The sequence below is a fragment of the Eleutherodactylus coqui genome, chromosome 1 (genome assembly GCF_035609145.1).
Source record: "Eleutherodactylus coqui strain aEleCoq1 chromosome 1, aEleCoq1.hap1, whole genome shotgun sequence".
In the NCBI taxonomy this organism is placed as follows: domain Eukaryota; kingdom Metazoa; phylum Chordata; class Amphibia; order Anura; family Eleutherodactylidae; genus Eleutherodactylus; species Eleutherodactylus coqui.
The window spans coordinates 322811712-322830897 of record NC_089837.1 but is presented as its reverse complement, the minus strand read 5'-3'; the positions used below and the strand labels follow the sequence as shown (position 1 = coordinate 322830897).

At 41.6% G+C, this 19186-nt stretch overlaps 1 protein-coding gene across 5 annotated transcripts in view; it reads left to right on the top strand.

Annotated features, from left to right (window-relative positions):
• Positions 1 to 19186, top strand: part of KDM1A (lysine demethylase 1A) — a 45280-nt gene that overhangs the window by 20105 nt on the left and 5989 nt on the right. For 3 of the 5 annotated variants that reach the window (XM_066575066.1, XM_066575064.1, XM_066575062.1), the window contains exons 8-15: positions 4896 to 4996; positions 8272 to 8414; positions 8626 to 8716; positions 11116 to 11250; positions 12142 to 12215; positions 14875 to 14986; positions 15068 to 15200; positions 18323 to 18510. In XM_066575066.1, coding sequence (XP_066431163.1) covers positions 4896 to 4996; positions 8272 to 8414; positions 8626 to 8716; positions 11116 to 11250; positions 12142 to 12215; positions 14875 to 14986; positions 15068 to 15200; positions 18323 to 18510 — 977 coding nt within the window. The remainder of the gene's footprint in view (positions 1 to 4895; positions 4997 to 8271; positions 8415 to 8625; positions 8717 to 11115; positions 11251 to 12141; positions 12216 to 14874; positions 14987 to 15067; positions 15201 to 18322; positions 18511 to 19186) is intronic. The other 2 variants (XM_066575065.1, XM_066575063.1) reach the window with 1 other exon arrangement.

The window sequence follows — 19186 nt, the reverse complement described above, 5'->3', positions numbered from 1 at the left end:
CAGAGGGCTTGTTCTGCAGTATCGTCTTTTGATGGCGGCTGCATAAGAAGCCTCGTGAGGGTCTCCTGTGCCAGGGAGAGTGGGTGCTTGGTTGTCCGATAATGGCCTGGCCCCTGCTTTAACAATGGGGACCGAAGAAACCTTCGATCCCCAGTGTTTAGCCCTTTCCACGGCTGCGATCAGTGTAACTTCAACATATAAAAGGCTGACAGAGGGAGTGGGGCTTCCTCCCACACATCGGACCGCTGCGATGTGATCGCAGGGTCTTGATGGGCTGCTATGGCACCCAGAGACTTGAATATAGCCTCCAGGTCTGCCCTCTATGGTTGCTCTGAGACTCAGCTTTGGGCTAAACTTCATAGGCTCTCTAATGCACTACTGTACTGATAATGATAAAAGATGCTGATATCCAAGTCCTCTAGTGGAATAAAAATAAAAAGTTAAAAGTATAATTTAAAAAATAAAAATAAAAATGCCAAAGCCCCACCTTTCCCCATTTACTGTGTTTAAAAAAAAAAAACCAAAACACACCTGTGGTATTGCTGCATTTATAATGACCCAGAGAAAAAAAGTTAGTACGTTATTTAATGCGCAAAGTGCACGTTATGGGGAGAAAAAAACAACACGACAAAAATAGCTAGTTTTGCCTAACTTGCCTTACAAAAACCAGAATAGAAAGTCCTCAAAATGTTGCATGGATCAACAAATTGTACTGTTAAAAAGTACAACTCATCCTGCAAAACTAAAAAAAAAAACTTACATAGCACCATTGACAAAGAAAAATGTCAGGGGTCTTTGAATGCAGCAATAAACAAAAATTAATGTTTTTTTTTTGTAAATGAAAAAATTGCAAAAACTATATAAATTTTGGTATTGACATAATTGTTCTGGCCTGCAGAATTAATGAAACATATTATTTATACTGCATGATGAACGCCATTAACAATGAAAAAACATGCAGGAATTCCAGATTTTGATCTTGCCTCTAAGAAAAAAATGGGATAAAAATCAATCAAAATGTTATATTCCTAAAAATTGGATAAATGAAGACCAAAGTTCATCCTGCAAGAAACAAGCCCCTGTAGAGCGCTCTCAGTGGAAAACTAAAATTGTTATAGCTCTTGGAATGTGGCGAAACAAACTTTTTTTTTTTTTAGGTGTTTTGCGTAAAAATGGCAAAACATAAAAAAACTGTATAAAAATCGTTGGTATCGCCAGTATCGTGCTCACCCAGAGGGAGCGTGGGAGAAAAGATGATATATATAATATATTGAAAGCCCTCACTTACTCGCCACTAATTCTCTAAGTTCCCGGTGTCTTACAAACATGAAATTTAGCACAACCATTCTTTAGGGCCTAAGTAGGAAAAGTAAAGGGGCCACAATTTGATTATTCAATGCTAAGTGCAAAAGTATTGGCACCCCATGTAATGTAACTTCCCGATGTTGTACAACCATTCTTAAGGTCCTAAATAGGAAAAGTAAAGAGGTCACAACTCGATTATTCAATGCTAAGTGCAAAGGTATTGGCATCCCTGTGTAATGTACCTAATCTAATTCTCTAACTTCCTAGTGTAGTACAAGCGTGAAATTTGACACAACCATTCTTTAGGTCCTAATTGGGAAAAGTAATGGGGTCACAACTTGATTATTCAATTTTAAGCACAAAAGTAAGTGACCCCTCCCTCCTACTTAATGTAACTAATAAAACACATCTGTACTGCACAAACTTGAGAATCTAACTGACCTCTGTGTGAGTATATGCTGAGGAGAATGTAACTCACCCCTATTTGCGTACTCTGAAAGGCTGTAAAGTACATAAGGAAGTGGCCATGGATTGCAGGCATGGAGCATGCCTTTAAGGCTAAGAAGGGGCTGCGACCTCCACTCTGGGGGTAAATTTGAATAAAAAGGGGCATTATCTTCTAAGGGTACAAAATGGCACATTCTGCAGAGAGATCGGTACATGCAGCCTGAGGAGAATCTAACGCTCCTCTATGTGTATACATATTTTAGTCCTCGGTTCCTCTGAAGTAACCATGACTTCATAAAGTTTTCTGTGAGAACAGGTAAACCCTGTACCAAAGTAACTTGGGCGAAGTCGGGAATATCAGCTAGTACACTATATGTACCTAAAAATGATGCTATTAAAAAATACAACTTGTCCCGCAAAAAAATACAGCTCTTGTATGGCTATGTCGACGTAAAAATTAAAAGTTTTTGGCTCTTGGAATGCATCAATGAGAAAACCTGATAAATTAATTGGGCATTAAGGCCTTATGTCCACTGGCAGGTCAGATTCCGCATTTGGGAGCCCACAGAGGAACCTGACCCTGTGTAGCTGTCCGGGTCTCTTTTTCTTCTTTTTTGTTTACTGCGAAGTAAAGTCGTTTTTGTTTTGTTTTTTTTTCCTTCTTGTTTTTATTTATCAAACTCCATTCCCACAGAATCTGTGGCCCGTCCGCAATTGATCGGACTGCTTCCATTAACTTCATCTGCATGCTTTAATTCAGGTGCGGATGCCCATGTTTCATTATGGGTGGCTTGAATTGTGAATCGTCCGCACGGGTGTGCCATGCAGATTACACAATTCAGATCCGCCCATGGACATTGGGCCTAAGGTGCAAACCAACTTCATCACTAAGGGGTTAAAAGCTTGCTGGCATTAAAATAAAAGGGCTAGAACTTAAGTTGGGTATTGCATTTTAGCTTTATAAATGAAGCTTAATATTCCGGGTGCCATGTTTGAGCGTAGTACTCATTTGAAGACAAAGTAGCTTGAAAAGTTTAGCTTTTTGGGTCTGTGTGTTTGTGTTTGGGAGGGATGGGAGTGAGGAAGCTGCAAGTGACATGAAGATTACAGCCTGCTACTGTCGTTTCTTCCTCTACATAGCCTAAGTGATCCTAGGACAGGTGCAATAATCATTCCCAGCAGCTGACCAGGATGTTTGTTCACCCCGGTGACTCAAATGATTACGGTCATGTGGATCACAGAAAACGTCAAGTCTACTTAGTTCTGGTGAGGGTGTAATATGTGCATGTAGATATGGGCACAAGTGGCAGGATGTGTTGTGCATCTAAGGTTCGACTTGAGTCCGACTTTTTGTTACAAATATACATTTTTATACACTTCATACAACCTGTTATGGTCTAATGCAAAATTGCATGAAGGCGCTTATAAGTGTAATGTGCTGGTTCACAAGTGCACTTGATCGTTCAGCTGATTGTTGGTACCTTTACAAGGCCTCAGGGTCGGGAGAATGTTTGTGCTTCTATTCTGCTGTTACTCGGTGTATGATGAGATGGTGATCGGTGAGCAGGATCTCCTCTTCGCTATATATGCAGTATATGGGAGAGTTCATAGAAGCTAGTCTTCACCCCCTTGCTCTGGTAAAACTAACCATTAAAGATGGAGCCTGCAGAGGAGAAGCTGCTAAGAAAATGCTGGATGCAAGTCACATAATGGCCAGAAATAGTGTTCTTCCTCATGCATACATGGCAGCTTATTCTGGAAAGTTATCTGAAGCTCGGGTCCACTTCAACAACAGAATATTGAACGTGGTAATAATAACAGTGATAATGACACATTTAGCGGCATAAGGATTGTTATTTTCTGACGTTTTAAAATGTGTGAAAACTGCATTTGTCGATGGTGGTATTTATTTGAATTTGTTGGTACTGTATAAATATAGATAATTATCACTTTTATCACTGTTTTTCAAGTCCTATAGAGAAGCCGATGGTGGAAAAATGCCAAGAAAATTGCCACTGATTTCAAAAACGCCACGAACAAAAATGCTTTTGTATTGCTTAGCCTACATTTGCACTAGTGTTTTTTCGAATGATCCAGTTTTATTAAAAATGGAAAGCATCTGTAAGCCTGCTGCTTGCATTTATTTTTCAGCATTTCAAAAGGTGGTGGTGGTTCTTCCATGAAAGTGGTTCACAGGTTATAGTATATATACTGTTGCCTTGCAATGCTAGGGTCCTAGGTAGGGATGAGCGAGTATACTCGCTAAGGCACTACTCGCTCGAGTAATGTGCCTTAGCCGAGTATCTCCCCGCTCGTCCCGAAATATTTGGGTGCCGCCGCGGGGCGGGAAGCAGGGGAGAGCAAGCAGGAACGGAGGGGAGATCTCTCTCTCCCTCTCTCCTGCCCGCTCTCCCCTGCTCCCCGCCGCAACTCGCCTGTCAGCTGCGGTGGCCCCCGAATCTTTAGGGACGAGCAGGGAGATACTCAGCTAAGGCACATTACTCGAGCGAGTAGTGCCTTAGCGAGTATACTCGCTCATCCCTAGTCCTAGGTTCAAATCTCCTGACTTAGGCCAGATTCATGCAAGCGTAGCGTTTTTGCACATGCATCAGCATATTTTACTGTACTTTTTGTGCCCACTAAGCATGTTCATTTGCGATCTGCAAACATGCATTGATTTAAATGCTAATTCGTCTGAGTTCCAAATGTGTTCTTTTTGTCAGTGGAATTACGCAGTGTATAAGCTGCTTCTTGCATGTGCATTTGCGCACCCCCCCATTGACCTCTATGGGGACCTTTGATGCACAGAAAAGTAGAACATGTTTTGTTTTGTTTGTTTTTTTTCGTTTTTTTTTTGCACAACCAAAATATCTGTGCAGAAATGTGAGCGAATCCATTTAAAGCAATGGGTTTTGTTCTCTGCATGTTGTGCGTGTAAATTTTGCACACGCAAATACGTGTGTGTGAATCTGGCCTTAGCCACGGTTTTCTGCGGGGATTTTTAGAGGCAGAATCCAAGCAGAAAACTCCTCAGCATTTATACCGACTATGAACATTACCTTCTAGAACTGAATTGTTGGCTGAGATGGCGCATGTATGGAGAATTTAAAGATTCTACTTTTATTTTTTGTCTTTCGCTGTAGGTGGGAATCCAATGGCTGTGATCAGTAAACAAGTTAATATGGAATTGGCCAAAATAAAACAAAAATGCCCATTGTATGAGGCTAATGGACAAGCGGTACATGTATATATTGAGTCAACTACTTCTTTTTTATATTTCAATTTACATTGTATTTTACCTGCTGTATTGATGACATTTACAAGTGGGCAGAGCTTGTAAATTTGCCATATACCGGTCATAAACCTGTGCTCTTAAAGCAACCCGGGCGTGGGGAATCCGGAAATTACCGACAGCCTACTGTAGGTGATAGTAGACAGAAATCAAGGTGCTAGTATAGTGAATACAGGAACCAAAGACTAAAAATCTCTAAGCAATGGGGAAGAGAAGGTTAATGGTGTAAATGGCAGATTTACCTCTGTAAGATCCAAACTTGTAAATGTTGTATGAAAAATGAACCTATTTTACTTATTGTGGATATCTGCTGCATGTGTGTTTCTCTGTTTTTAATATACAAATAGGGTACTTGTGGGTTCTCTGTCACCACTGTTTAGTTGACCCATTCGACGCTGTCTTTCATACCACTTTTACTACTTGAATAATATTATAAATCTTTGTTTTAGAGAAATAAAAGCATTCTAAGACCGGGCTCACACAATGACCTTGCGTGTGGCCGCAGAGGCCCGCAGGCAGTCATGTGCAGTAAAAGTTTTCCTTTTTTTAAACTTGTTTGTATTTCCCACCCTGGCGGTTAGTGATGATGCAAGACCCGCAGTGCTAATTGCGTATGGGCTGCAGGTCACATGCCACCATTGACACCAATGGAGGCCGTCCGTGCAGATTCCGCAGTAAAATAGAGCATGCTGCGATTTTTCTTCCGCTCATGGAAAATGCAATTTGTATCCGAGTGTGTGAAGAAAAACTTGAAAATGCATGCCTTTTAATGCCTGCGGATCGTTCACACGGACATCGATCGCAGAATCTGCAATTGAAATCCAGTCGTGTGAGGCTGGCCTAAGAAATTGTGGTGGTGGGGGGGGTGTTTTTTTGTTTGTTTGTTTGTTTGTTTTTTATGCAAATGTAGGGGTGAACAATTTGTGAAATTAATTTAAAAAGTGGTGACAGATAACCCACAAAAATAGTAATCCTAACCATTCATAGATTTAAACAAATTCAGCATTGAATTAAACTGACAAAGTACTAGAAGGATAATTTATTAGGGGGGTGGGGGAGTCAGCTTCTTATTAAGTGACCTAACCGTTAAGGCTTGGTTAGTATTGGCACCATTGTCCTGGATGTATGGTTTTGTAGAATTCTTGTAAATTGGAATGTAAACTAAGGCCGGTTTCATATCTGCTTTTGAACCCCGGATGAAGGTTCATCCGTCGCACATCCAGCTAAAAATGCCAGAAGGAAAAATCGCTGCGTGCAGTGCTTTCTCTTGCGTCTAAAAGCCGGGCAGCTGGGGGAAAAGTGTCAGTGGGGTCCGTCCAGAGATGGAACTGCTCAGTTGCGGGGATTCCCCTTTCCTGCTTCTCGAACAGAGCAGGAAAGCGGAATCCCCACGCAGGTGTGAAACCATCCGAATGCAGGATTTGTCCTAAATGTCTGAAAGGGTGCGCCAACTCTGGGACCGCCAGCTATTGTGAGAACAGGAGTCTCTTGAACTCCTCTCTGCCTAGTTAGCTGGCTGGTAGCTGCCACATCCAGGCTTAATTTAAATGAAGAGTTGGCACACATGCATGGCTTTTTCCATTCAAGTCTATGAGAATTACAGGAAGAGCTGAGCAAGCTTTGTGTTTTAACCCCTTCATGACATCTGCTGTGTATGGACGGTGAATGTACTCGGGGCTTGTATGGAGTGCACTATATTCTTTGTTACTTTATTAATGATACTGTGTAGTGGCAGGCCCCTTAGGCTGGGTTCCCACGGGGCGTAACTGCCATGGAATGTCCGTGCGGACTTTCTGCACGGACATTCCGCCCGCAGCTTTAATCCTGGGTTTAGCCAGCAAAGTGGATGAGATTTGCAAAAATCTTGTCAACACACTGCGGCCAATCCGTTACAGTCAAGCCGCGCTGAAATTGGCATGCAGCTCGTAATTCAAAGACGCGGCGTGTAAATACTTTCCACGTTTCCGCGGTGGCCACTCTCCTCTCTATCGGGAATGCAGGCGGCAGAGCCGCTCGAAAGGCTGTGGCGTTTGAAGCTGCATTTCTCCTGCGGAAATTTCACAGTATTTCCATGCGGTCATTCTGCCAGATTTGCAGGGATTTCAGTCAAGTGTGAACCCAGCCTTATGGTTCCCTGGCAGGAGGCAGTTCAGTATAGCGACATACTGATTTCAGTGGTCTGTCACTTATGCCGATTCTGTCAGTATTTTAATCACTTTAATAATGTCATCACCCCTCTGCCCTCCCCATTCTGCCAATCGCTAAATGACTGGTACCTCTTTATGCACAGTAATACAGGAATTTTTGTCTGCAATTAGAAGGAGGAGGGATGAGGAAGTGCGACTATATGAATATCGTTGAGCATCTTCGGGCTCCCCTCAGGCTGCTCTATCCACACTATCAAATATAAGTATCACGTATAAAACTGCTGAATGGATCGGATTAAGTGATTGACCACTGAAATTGATATATATGTCCTCTACCATACTATCCTCAGCCAGAGAACCATGAGGGCTTAATTTATCCCCTTAAGGACCAGGCTGTTTTGTACATAAAGGACTAGACACTTTTTAGGGATTTTACCCATGTCGTGATTTTACTGCCCTATTTTTTTTTTTCCTTTAGCTACCAAAATTAATTTTGTTGCATGGTTTTTTTTTCCATGACATATAGGGCTATTCTTTAAATGTCTTTTTAACTGACTTTTTTTTCTTTATTGGAGGTAAAAAGCTAAAAAAAAGGTTTATCCTTTTTATAGTTTATTTTTGCGTAAATATACTAATTTAAAAAAAACAAAACAAAACAACAAAGTATGGGAATTTGTTCCCCATGTTGTTTTAGATGTTTTGATATATGTATTGTTTTGGATTACAGGGCGCATACGGCGACTGTTTTAGTCATTTTATTTTATGTATATATTTTTATTTTATTCTGTAATATTTTCTTTTACTTATTTATGTACTATTTTTTTTTTTTTTTTTTTTTTTTAACAAAAATGGCCCCCATGATGTCATGTAAGACTTATGGGGGTCATTCACATGGTCTTTTTTTTTTTTTTTTTTTTTTTTCCATCATCATCACACACTTTTTTTCCTGTATCTGTGGCATCCATAGGAGCCCCAGTTACAGGGATAAACCTCCCCCTAAAGTAAAAAAGGTTAATTAACCTTAAGTTACCTTAAAGTTATGTTTCTTAATTTTTAGGATTGTTGCGCTATATCTTTCAGGTGCCAAAAGAAAAGGATGAAATGGTAGAGCAAGAATTTAACCGTTTATTGGAAGCTACCTCCTACCTCAGCCATCAACTAGATTTTAATGTTCTTAATAATAAACCTGTCTCACTAGGACAAGCTTTGGAAGTTGTTATACAGTGAGTTGACATCTTATTTTATTAAGGACTAGGGTACTAATATCAATAAAGATGTATATCTGACTTGAGATGATAGTACAACCCTGTTTTTTTGTTTTTCTTCTATATGTCCCCTTATTTGAATATTATATAATCTTTCATTTTAGAACATTGATAATGATATCTAGTTTGTTTATGTAACAGCCTTTTTTTTTTTTTTTTTTTTTTTAAGACTTCAGGAGAAACATGTAAAAGATGAACAAATTGAGCATTGGAAAAAAATAGTGAAAACACAGGAAGAATTAAAAGAACTATTGAATAAGGTAATAGTTTCAAATGGTTAATATTTTGTCCTTACATTTGACAATCAACCTTAAATAGTCACTAACTTTTTAAATAACTTGGGCTTATATGATAGCTAGTGTGATAACATAACAAAACTGCTATGTACCTAAAATCGTCATTTTGTGCTGACCATCACTAAAATGCAGGGCACTAGGCGTTTCTCTTCCTCTTAACTGGCTGTTCAGAGACTCACAGATATTGCCTGCAAGCTAATATTAAGGCATGATTTACTGTGTTTTAGCTGCCGAAATCTCATCCACACTGTTTTACGTAATGATTTTGTGTCTGTGTGTCACAGACAGTTAGAGACCAGAATCTACAGTTCTCTAGAGAACACCGCATAGAACTCGTGCTCCTCCCACCAGTCCTGAGAGAATTGAGAAATCAGATGTACACCCTGCAGAGAGAGAGAGAAAAAATGCAGGATACAAGTCATATAATGGCCAGAAATAGTGATATTTCTCATGTACACACATGACAGCTTATTCTGAAATGTTAAATGTCCCTTAAAGGGGTTGTCCTCAGAAGCAAACCCTTGTTCATATACGAACGGATTTTTGCTGCAAGATCCACAATATATGCGGTTCATAGCATGCTATGAGAAATCGATTCTTCCTGCACACTCGCAGAAACCAAATCGCAGCATGCTCGGATTCCACACAGATGGCTTCCATTGAACTCATTGGAAGCCATCTGCAATTAACATTGCGGACAGGTCACGGATTCCGCGTCCTCGTTTAGCGACGCCGCAGGAAAAAATCTGTACTGCGCATGTCCCACTGCGGCTCCTCGCGCCCATCCACAGTACAGATGAAGAGGAAAAGAGGCCGGTACATGCAGACATCGGCTGCTGTCATACAGAAGCGGATCTGCCGTGTGCAGGCGGCCTTAGTAGCACTTGCTCAGTCATTCACTTATACAGAATGTGAACGACTTCTCATTTGAACGAGCCAACGATTTATGTACCTGTGTACATAGCAACAATGTTCATCTAGTTCAGCCTGTTTAATAAAGCGGCTACAAGAGAACGAACGAACGAGCTAAAGCCCCATTTACAAACAACAATTGTTTGAACGGATTAACAACTTTTTTGCATATAAATGCTGATCATCTATACTTAAAGATTTACGTGTGAAATCCTCTCCCTTTTCCTCATTAGCTAAGTAATCTCTGTATCTGTTTTGCTCAGGAGGGCGTGTGCATATGCCAGGAATTTCTGGCCTGGAGGTTTTTAATTAGAGTGAAGAAAATCCATTGTCTTTTGCTGTCATAAGTAAAGGCCCATTTAGACATAACGATTATCACTCAAAATTTGCTCAAAAGCCATCTTGTGAGCGATAATCGTTGTGTGTAATTGTGCCCATCTTTCAGTTTTCTGCCGAACAACTGTTTTCAGTTTGGCTTGAAATCTGTCGTTCAGCAGAACAGCTGATAAGACGGACCTCACACTGTGTTCTGCCCGGGGAGCACTGATTACAGCTGATTGCATTGTATCAGCTGTTCTCAGCTGTCTGTCCGCCAGTAGAACGAAAAAAATTTATTCAGCGAACAGCGGGCTGTTCTCTGAAGAAATACAGCTTTGGGCGGCTCACAGGCTACTAATTAGTACCAATATGCATTAGTACCAATTAGTAGATTATGCAAAATGATCGCTTTAAAGCCATCTTTTGAGCGATCATCTTTGCGTCTAAATTGGCCTTAAAGAAGTAGTCATTGTGTTTACCATGGCAAACAATCGCCCTACCCCTCCAGTCCTTTAGTTTTTTAAAAGACTAAACAAATGCCATATAAGCCAAGCAAAAACCGAACAAACCAACGACAATTTTTATGCAGCCTGAAACTCTGTATTAATTACCAAGTGAATGAATAGTCCACGATAGCTTTGTATTTGCATTTAACGATTATTGCGCAAATTTGTTCGTTTAAACGAATTTTGAGCGATAATTGTGTGTAAATGGGCCTTAACTCTGTCGTTCCCTTATTCAAACGATAATCGTTTGGTGCAAACGGACTCTTAACATATGACATCACATTGTCCCATGCTACCAGGGTGGTTTATTTGCACTGTGGATTACTTTACAATGGGTTTTGTTGTATTAACATAAGAGAAGCATAACTTTTGAATGGGTTTAGATATAACTTTCTGTGCTGTAATATCACAAGGTAAAATTTGCTGCATTTGTAGCTCTTTATAGGATTCCACTGTTAAATTCTTTTGTGCATTGTACCTGCCTTGTTTTTGGAAGTTTCCAGGCTAGAGAATTTCTGAGCTATGAATAAGAATTACATTGTATTTCAAATATGATGTAAGAATCTGAATATGTTACGTTTTCCAAGAGTGATCTCTCTAATCTTATGATGGTATTACTTTTAACAGATGGTAAATTTAAAAGAGAAGATAAAGGAGCTTCATCAGCAATACAAAGAGGCTTCTGATGTCAAGCCTCCCCGAGACATCACTGCTGAGTTCTTGGTGAAAAGCAAGCATAGAGATCTGACCGCACTTTGCAAGGTATTGGCATTTTCCTGCATTGCTTTTTAATTATCTTGTATTCATCTGACACATAAAAATGAGGAGTAACCTTTATAGTTGGCACTGGGAAAAGGAGGGTAAATTAATTGAAAAATGTTACAACAGTCATATAATTAAGGATGCTGCACTATAACACAAAAGTATAAGAAAAACCTGTAGTGGTATTTTGTGACAGTATCGTTGATCACTCATAGGCTGGGAAGGTATATGGGGTTTGTCCCCATGTCATTATCTAACTATGCCTTTCCTAACTTTGCAGAGTATGGCCGCCTGCAGATGGGCGGGTCGGATCCGGCGGCAAGAATTCTCGCCGCGGGACCCGACCCCAGCACCTGCAGGCAGGAGCGCATACTCACCCGCGCCCGGCGGCCTCGGCTCTTTCATGTGCCGGCTGCCGGGCAGCCGGCGCATGCGCAGACCAGAGCCGGCGGCCGGGTGAGTGACGTCTGTGCGAGGCTCTGTGAGCCCCGCACAGAAATAGGACATGCCGCGGTTTGTTTGCCGCGCGGCCAAACCGCGGCCGTCTGCATAGGAGTGCGTATTGTAATGCACTCCTATGCAGGCTTTTAGTGGCGGAAATCCCGCGGGAAATCCCGCCGCGGGATTTCCGCCCGTCTGCAGGCGGCCTAAGGCTTGGTTCACATCTGCATCAAGCATTCTGTTTCCTATTCTGTTGTAGCAGCAGAAAAATAGATAGATCCGTCACATGATGGACACTAATAAAACCCGACAGAACCCATTGACTATCAGAACACAGATCTATCAAGTTTCTGTCATTTTGCCATTTTAATGGAGCTTCCAACCCAGAAACACTGTCAGCCTCCACTCCTTATCGCTAACCCTGGCTAACTACTATTCTATTGACTACAGGAATATGATCAGCTTGCAGAGGCCCAGGGAAAGCTTGAAGAAAAATTACAAGAACTAGAAGCCAATCCTCCAAGGTAAATTTGAATGGCAAACTTTTTCCATCTTACGAAAGAGTAGACTTGGGTGATTGATCAAATTATTTCAAGTAATTTACTGTTTTAATGAGGCCCTGGTTTTTAACTTGCATCGCAATTGGGAAATCAATATTGGCCTCACCCATGTGGGCAGGGCTAATATAAGGCCTGAGGGGAGACTAAGATAAGGAACAGTCTTCCAATGTCTCTGCCATGGTAGACACTCTCGTAGAGGTGGTTAAAAAGATGCTAGAGCTCCTTCTCCTTCCGATGCATAAAACATTCCCCACTGATGTGAAATTTGAGGAGGTCGTGACCTGAGAATAGTCAGCCCTGGATAAACATTTCCACAAGGCTAAGTGCTTGGATGTTATGTATCAGTTCCTTAAGGAATCAATTAAAAAGTGGTCTCCACCATCAGTGGATACTCCATCTCGCCTGCTACGAGCACAATAGACTGCTGGAATCCTTCAAGTCATCTCTTTGAATCTGCAGTCTTGAAAGTGCAGGGCTTTGCGGACCCATTTGTTTTCAACTATGCTCAGGGCCAGGTAGCCTTCTTCCTTTCGCATCTACCATAGGGTCTGGAAGTCCTTCAGATAATTGAAGTTGCATCATCTCCAGCCCTTGCATTTTTCTGTGCCCAGAATCCTTTCCTTCCCCCAAATTCAGTATGGATATGGGCTTGAGCCTCAGCTACTTAAACAGTCAAGTCTCCATGCTGTTGGTCTATTTCCAACACTCCTGCCTTTCAAATCCACGGTGTGTACCTTTCTTCAGGGAGTGGCACATGCTGCTTCTCCCTCCTTACCATCCCCCGTCCACACATTGGGAACTCTACTAGATGCCTTATAGTTGTTTTCTTTTAAGTCAATGTGGAATATTTCCCTTTGTTTGCTAACTTAGAAGGTTGCCTTTCTGATAGCCATCACGTCAATCCGCTGCGTCTCTGAGCTCGCCGCATTATCATGCAGGTCTCTCTTTCTGGTGCTTCATCAGCACAAGACGGTCACTGCCTGGTTCCATTCTTTCTTCCCAATGTGGTCTTGTCCTATCACATCACAAGGATATTGTTCTACCCTCTTTCTGTCTGGAGCCTTTACACCCTACAGAACGTCCTCTGCAGAAGCTTGATGTTGTCAGCACACTGCAGATCTATCTTTCCTGTACAGAATCCTTCTGCCATTTGGATTCTTTGTTCCTCATCTCTGATCGCCCTTGTCGAGGTCTGGTGGCCTCCAAGCCTGATGGATCAGGTTAGCAATCACGGAGGTCCATCTTGCCAAGGGCAGGACTTTACGCATTTGGGTGCTGGCTCACTCCACACACATGGTAGGTGCATCCAGGACTGTGTCTCATAACGCTTCTGCTCTCCATCTTTGCAAGGCTAAGACCTCGTCTTTACTTTCTACCTTCACAAAGTTTTACAGAGTGCATACTTTTGCATTTTCTAATCGCAGGATTCTGCAGTTGGCAGTACCCTGGCCCACTGTTAGGGACTGCTTCCGAAAGTCTTTGTTGTGTCCCGAAATAACATAGCCGAGAAAACTGAATATTTATTTTGTTTATCACTGTTAGGCTGAGTTCACACAGGGTGGATTTGTTGCGGTTCAGCCGCGGTTTGCCGTTGCATATCCGCACTGTGGCAAAACCGCTGTGTTTGCAGTGCAATGCAGTACAAATTTGTTTGGGCAAAAAGCTGTTCTCACAGGACGGATTTTTTCCGCACTGCCGCAGTGCGGAAATAAAGCTGCAGTGCAATTTTACAAGACGCAGCATGTCAATTCTTTTGACTTTTCCGCAGCGCTTTTTTGTCCATAGACCTCTATAGACGCAGCAAAATCCGCACCAAAATACGCTGCAAAAGTAAAAAAAACGCTTGCGGATTTTCCGCGTGGAAAATGCAAAAGAAAGTCCGCAAGACAAAAATAACCTTTGAAGCGGTTTTGCAGCAGAAGCAGTTCTGCGGCAAAACTGCAACGGAAAAAACGCAGCAAAACCGCAACAAATCCGCCCTGTGTGAACCCAGCCTAAATCGATCCTTTTTTGTTTTGTTTGCCTCCCAAAATAAATAAATAATAAAAATCTATCCAAAAATCCCACATACCCCAAAATGGTACCAATAAAAACTACAACTCTTCCTGCAGAGAGACCTCCAAATAGCTCTGTTGCAAGAAATCCAAAAATGTTATGGGTCTCAGAATGTGACGATGCAGGTTCGATTCTTTTTTTTTTTTTTAAGTGTTTTTATTGTGCAAAAGTAGTAAAAAACATCTATATATACTTGGCATTGCAGTAATCATGCTGATTCAAATAATTAAATTATCTTGTTCTTTCTGAATGGTCTTCGCTGTAAAAACAAAACCCCAAAACAATTGTGGGATTTCTGGACATTTTCTGGACCTTTTTCAAATGTTAAATGATAAGTTAGCCAACGCATTATATGTACTCCAGAGTGATGCCTTTAAAACACACAGCTTGAAACGGCATTCTAAAAATGAGTTTTAACTTACTCGAGTCCATAAGACATTTGTTGATTTCCTTGGTCAAAATTTGGAATGTGTACTTTTTCTAACGAGTGGATTAGACCTGTGATGTCATGTTAGTTGAATACTATATATGAATTTTCACCTATTTTGGTTTCCATTTCTTTTGGTAGTGATGTGTATTTATCGTCTCGGGACAGACAGATACTTGACTGGCATTTTGCAAATTTAGAATTCGCTAATGCAACACCCCTTTCTACACTTTCTTTGAAGCATTGGGATCAGGTAATGTCTGTTGGACATCTCTTCAACTATGTGTCGGTGCCACGTGTTTTCTTCTATGTAACAATTATTCATGTTTGACAGGACGACGATTTTGAGTTCACTGGCAGCCATTTAACTGTTCGGAATGGTTATTCATGCGTTCCTGTGGCATTAGCAGAAGGTCTTGATATCAAACTTAATACTGCTGTCCGACAAGTACGATACACGGCTTCTGGTAGGTTGCATTTGAAAATTCAGTATAAAAATGGCAACATCCTCTTTCTTAGCGCCGCACAAAATGATAACAGGCACACAAAAGTATAAAGCAAATTTTAAACAGCATTTCGTGACTGCCCACTATAAATTTATGTAGCTGCTGCCTAGGCTCTGTGCAGCAGCGACCTAAATTTAAGTTCTGCTGTCACCGGGTGATCACAGTCCCTCACAGCATGTAAAACATCCTAGCAGGCTGGTAATAATGGCCTGTGGTTTTGGTGCGGTCAATGGGATGTGACTGGTTCGGATGAGAAAGCAAAAAACTTTCCTGGCATGTCAAATCTGCTTGATCAACTTCAATTGTATTTGTTTATTTGAGTGCTTGTTGATACACGATATTTTTTTGGTTTTCCGTCTGGTGCGTACACAAATAAATCAGGTTTTCCGATGCGTGAGCTGGCCACATACAGTTGTCCATGTGAGAAGCACGGATTCTCCAAATCTAGCCCACACACTTGCAGCGATGGTCCTTGTGCTCTGTTGATGGTCATTGCAAAAGCGAGTCGCCCCGGAAGCTGTAAACGTTTGAATTCAAATGGCATATCTGTTGGGATAATTGGAATACGTGGCAACAGAACATCTTCCCCCTTGAATTTCCTATTCAATATTGTAGCTTCGATGACCTTGTTCATCATCTTTTTCACCGAAAGTCTTGTACCGTTGCAGTCGTGGTGGATTGATGCTTCGGAGAATGATAGGCACGCCAATTTTCACTGTTAAAATGTGCGGTGGCATACCTGGAAAATCGAATTAATTCAAGAAATCTGTTGGGTAATTGACAGCTTCATCTTGATTCATCACAGTATCGATGGACGTTGTCGCTTCTCCTGGTATTCCGTTTTGAATGCTGAAATTGATGGCATTGACATCGTTGTTGGTAGCTGCTAATATAGCCCGTGCGCTGAGCCACTGATAATTTTTGTAATTCCGCGCAATATTTGGGAAAACCTTTTGAATCAATTCGTCTTTGGTCGATGTCATCTTCCCAAAGTTTGTTGGCAATGTGATACATTGTGTAGATCTGTCGATTTGACGTCTTCCCATTAACCAGCAATTGTTTTGTGAAACGTTCGGCGGATGCATCATTTTGTTGTTGAGCACGCATAACGTTGCTCGTCTTTCTGAAGCTCGTAATGCCTTTTTCTTTCGTGCTTGAGATGTAGATCAACCAATCAATTTCTGTTTGGGGGACATAACTGTTGATGAATGGTGTAGTAATGCATAAAGGACAGACAGACATTCATTTATATATATAAATATGGAAACTGTTCGAAACGGATAAGATGGGTTATTTTATTCCCCTCTTCTGCGGTCATTGTGTGGTAAGGGTATGTATACACTGCACACATTTTATTAGAGTCACCAACCCTTTCACGACTGGAGCTTCCTTGTGTAAAAATTAGACATGTGATGCCGGAGTGCAGCATAAAATCAACGGAGATATTTCATTGTGGATCACTTAGTGTGAATCCACATTAGAATGCTGAAATCCATCGATCTGAGCAACTTTGAAGAGGTCTGGTCATCAGTGCTAGACTAGCTAGGATTTAAAAACTGCCAACCTTGTGGGGTTTAGGGCTGAATGCCCACGGCTGTGACGGGCTCCGCAAGCGGAATACCGCACCGAAGTCTGTCACGGCCCCCACCCACCCAAAGACCCCATACTCACCTCCCGGCGGTGGGCGGGGAAGCGTATTCACGCTACAGTGGAAGTATAGCGTGACGGCCGGCTTCCATTGACTACAATGGAAGCCGGACGCACGTATTTCCGTGGCAAATAGGACATGCCACGGGTTATTTCGCAGCGTGAACATTGAGCTATTACGTTCAATAGAACCTAATAGCTGTGGTGTAACACCGCGGAAATGCGGCCGTGGGCATTAGCCATAACTTGTGTAATGGTGTCGAATATTGAGAATGGTGTGATCACAAAAAAACATCCAGCGAAAGCGGTTAAGGAAGGATGTCAGCAAACGTTCTGATGAACTCGACTCCAGTGGCCAAAAGTTAGATCAGTATTTAAAAGACCCCGCCTAGCCAGATGAATCCAAATTTGTATTACTTTATGCTCATGGGTTTGGTTCAAGCAGCATGCATTAATAAGAACTTGCTGTGTTGGTTGTCAGCCGTTCAGGCTGGTGGCCATGGGGGAAATAATGTAGGGAATTTTTTTGCGGCACATCCTGGACCCTCTGACAACTGTGGATAAATACCGGTTAATTTTGTTTTATTTTTTAATTTTTTGTCGTTTTTAATTTTATGATTTCTTTTTTTTTTTGTTTTTTTTGTATTAAGTTAGAATTGGAGGGGGGGGGGGGGGGGAAATGTCCTGTAGTTTTTATTGGTACCACTTTGGGGTTAAAGAGACTCTGTCACCTACTTTTAGCCCTATAAGTCCCTAATCGTATGGGCTAAAAGTAGGTGACCCGCAGAGTCTGCGGATGTAAAGGTTATTATACTTCTCTTCCCCGGTGTCCACGCTGGTAGCTGCCGCTCAGTGCATTGACAGGTGCTGCTAAGTAGTCCACCCATTATAAAATTAGAACGGGCAGACTACTTGGCAGTGTCACTCAATGCACTGCAGTGACGGTTTCCAGCGCTGACGCCGGGGGAGGTAAGTAGAACACTTACATCCCCTTACTCGGTAGGTCACCTACTTTTAGTCCATAAGCTTTGCCTATAGGGCTAAAAGCAGGTGACAGAGTCTCTTTAACCCCAAAATGGTGCCAATGAAAACTACAGGTTGTCTCACAAAAAAAAGAGCCCTCACACAGCTACATTGCTGGGAAAATAAAAAAAATTGTGGTCATCCAAAGGATGGGGGGTATCCTGCCAATGCTGTCACATATATATGGATGTATGTCGTACTCAGTCACCATGTAGCACTAGCCTTATTCAGTAGTGCGATCTGCAACATTTAACATAAGTTACCTTTCTTTCTACACCACTTATGAGCAATTTACAATTGGCTTTAATATAAAGTTGAAGGTCTTGTCTGGTTTAATAGATATTTTTTTTTTTCAGTTCTTCATGATATTTTTCAGAGTACTTTTCATTCTATTAAGCTCTTTTCCCTCTTAGGATGTGAAGTGATAGCAGTGAACACGCGCTCCACTAGTCAGACGTTCATTTATAAGTGTGACGCTGTACTTTGTACTTTGCCACTGGGTGTATTAAAACAGCAGCCACCAGCTGTCCAGTTTGTCCCTCCACTCCCAGAATGGAAAACCTCTGCTGTACAAAGAATGGGTTTTGGAAATCTGAATAAGGTGATTTTTCTTAAGTATATTAAGCTTTGTATGTGTATATACTGTATGTGTGTAATATATATATACTTTGTGTGTGTGTGTGTATGTATAGGAAAATCGCAGCATGTTCAATTCCAGCGCAGATGGCTTCCATTGAAATCAATGAAAGCCGTCTGATCCGAGGCCCTTCCGCAATCATCATTTCAGGAAGGTCGCGGAATCCGCGTCATCGCCTAGCGATGACATGGCATAATCTTTACTGTGCATGTGCAGCGGCACATCCACTTGACAAATAATGAAGAATCTGGACAGGTACATGGGGGGGTCACTGGCCGGGCACAGGGTCGAATTTCACTGTGGGATCCAACCCAGCCGTGTGCATTCGGCCTTGATCTGAAACCGCAGAAGGGCTAGTTGTATATGATATTAAGACTGAAGAGTTTCTCAAATTTGCAAAAACTTGCACTGGTGACCATTATGTTACAGAACAGTAGTGGTGCAGCAAAGCACTACACAAAAGAACCCTCTTCAAGGGTGTTGGTTTTTCTTTTCTTTTTTTTTTTTTTTGTTTTGTAATAAAAAAATAAAGTTTCTGAAGTCAGAGGTGGATCCACCAGGAAGGAGAAGTACAATTCCTTCCTTATATTTCCCTTTTTATTGCAATTTAAAGAGCCAAAGCTAGAAGTGGATTCAAAAT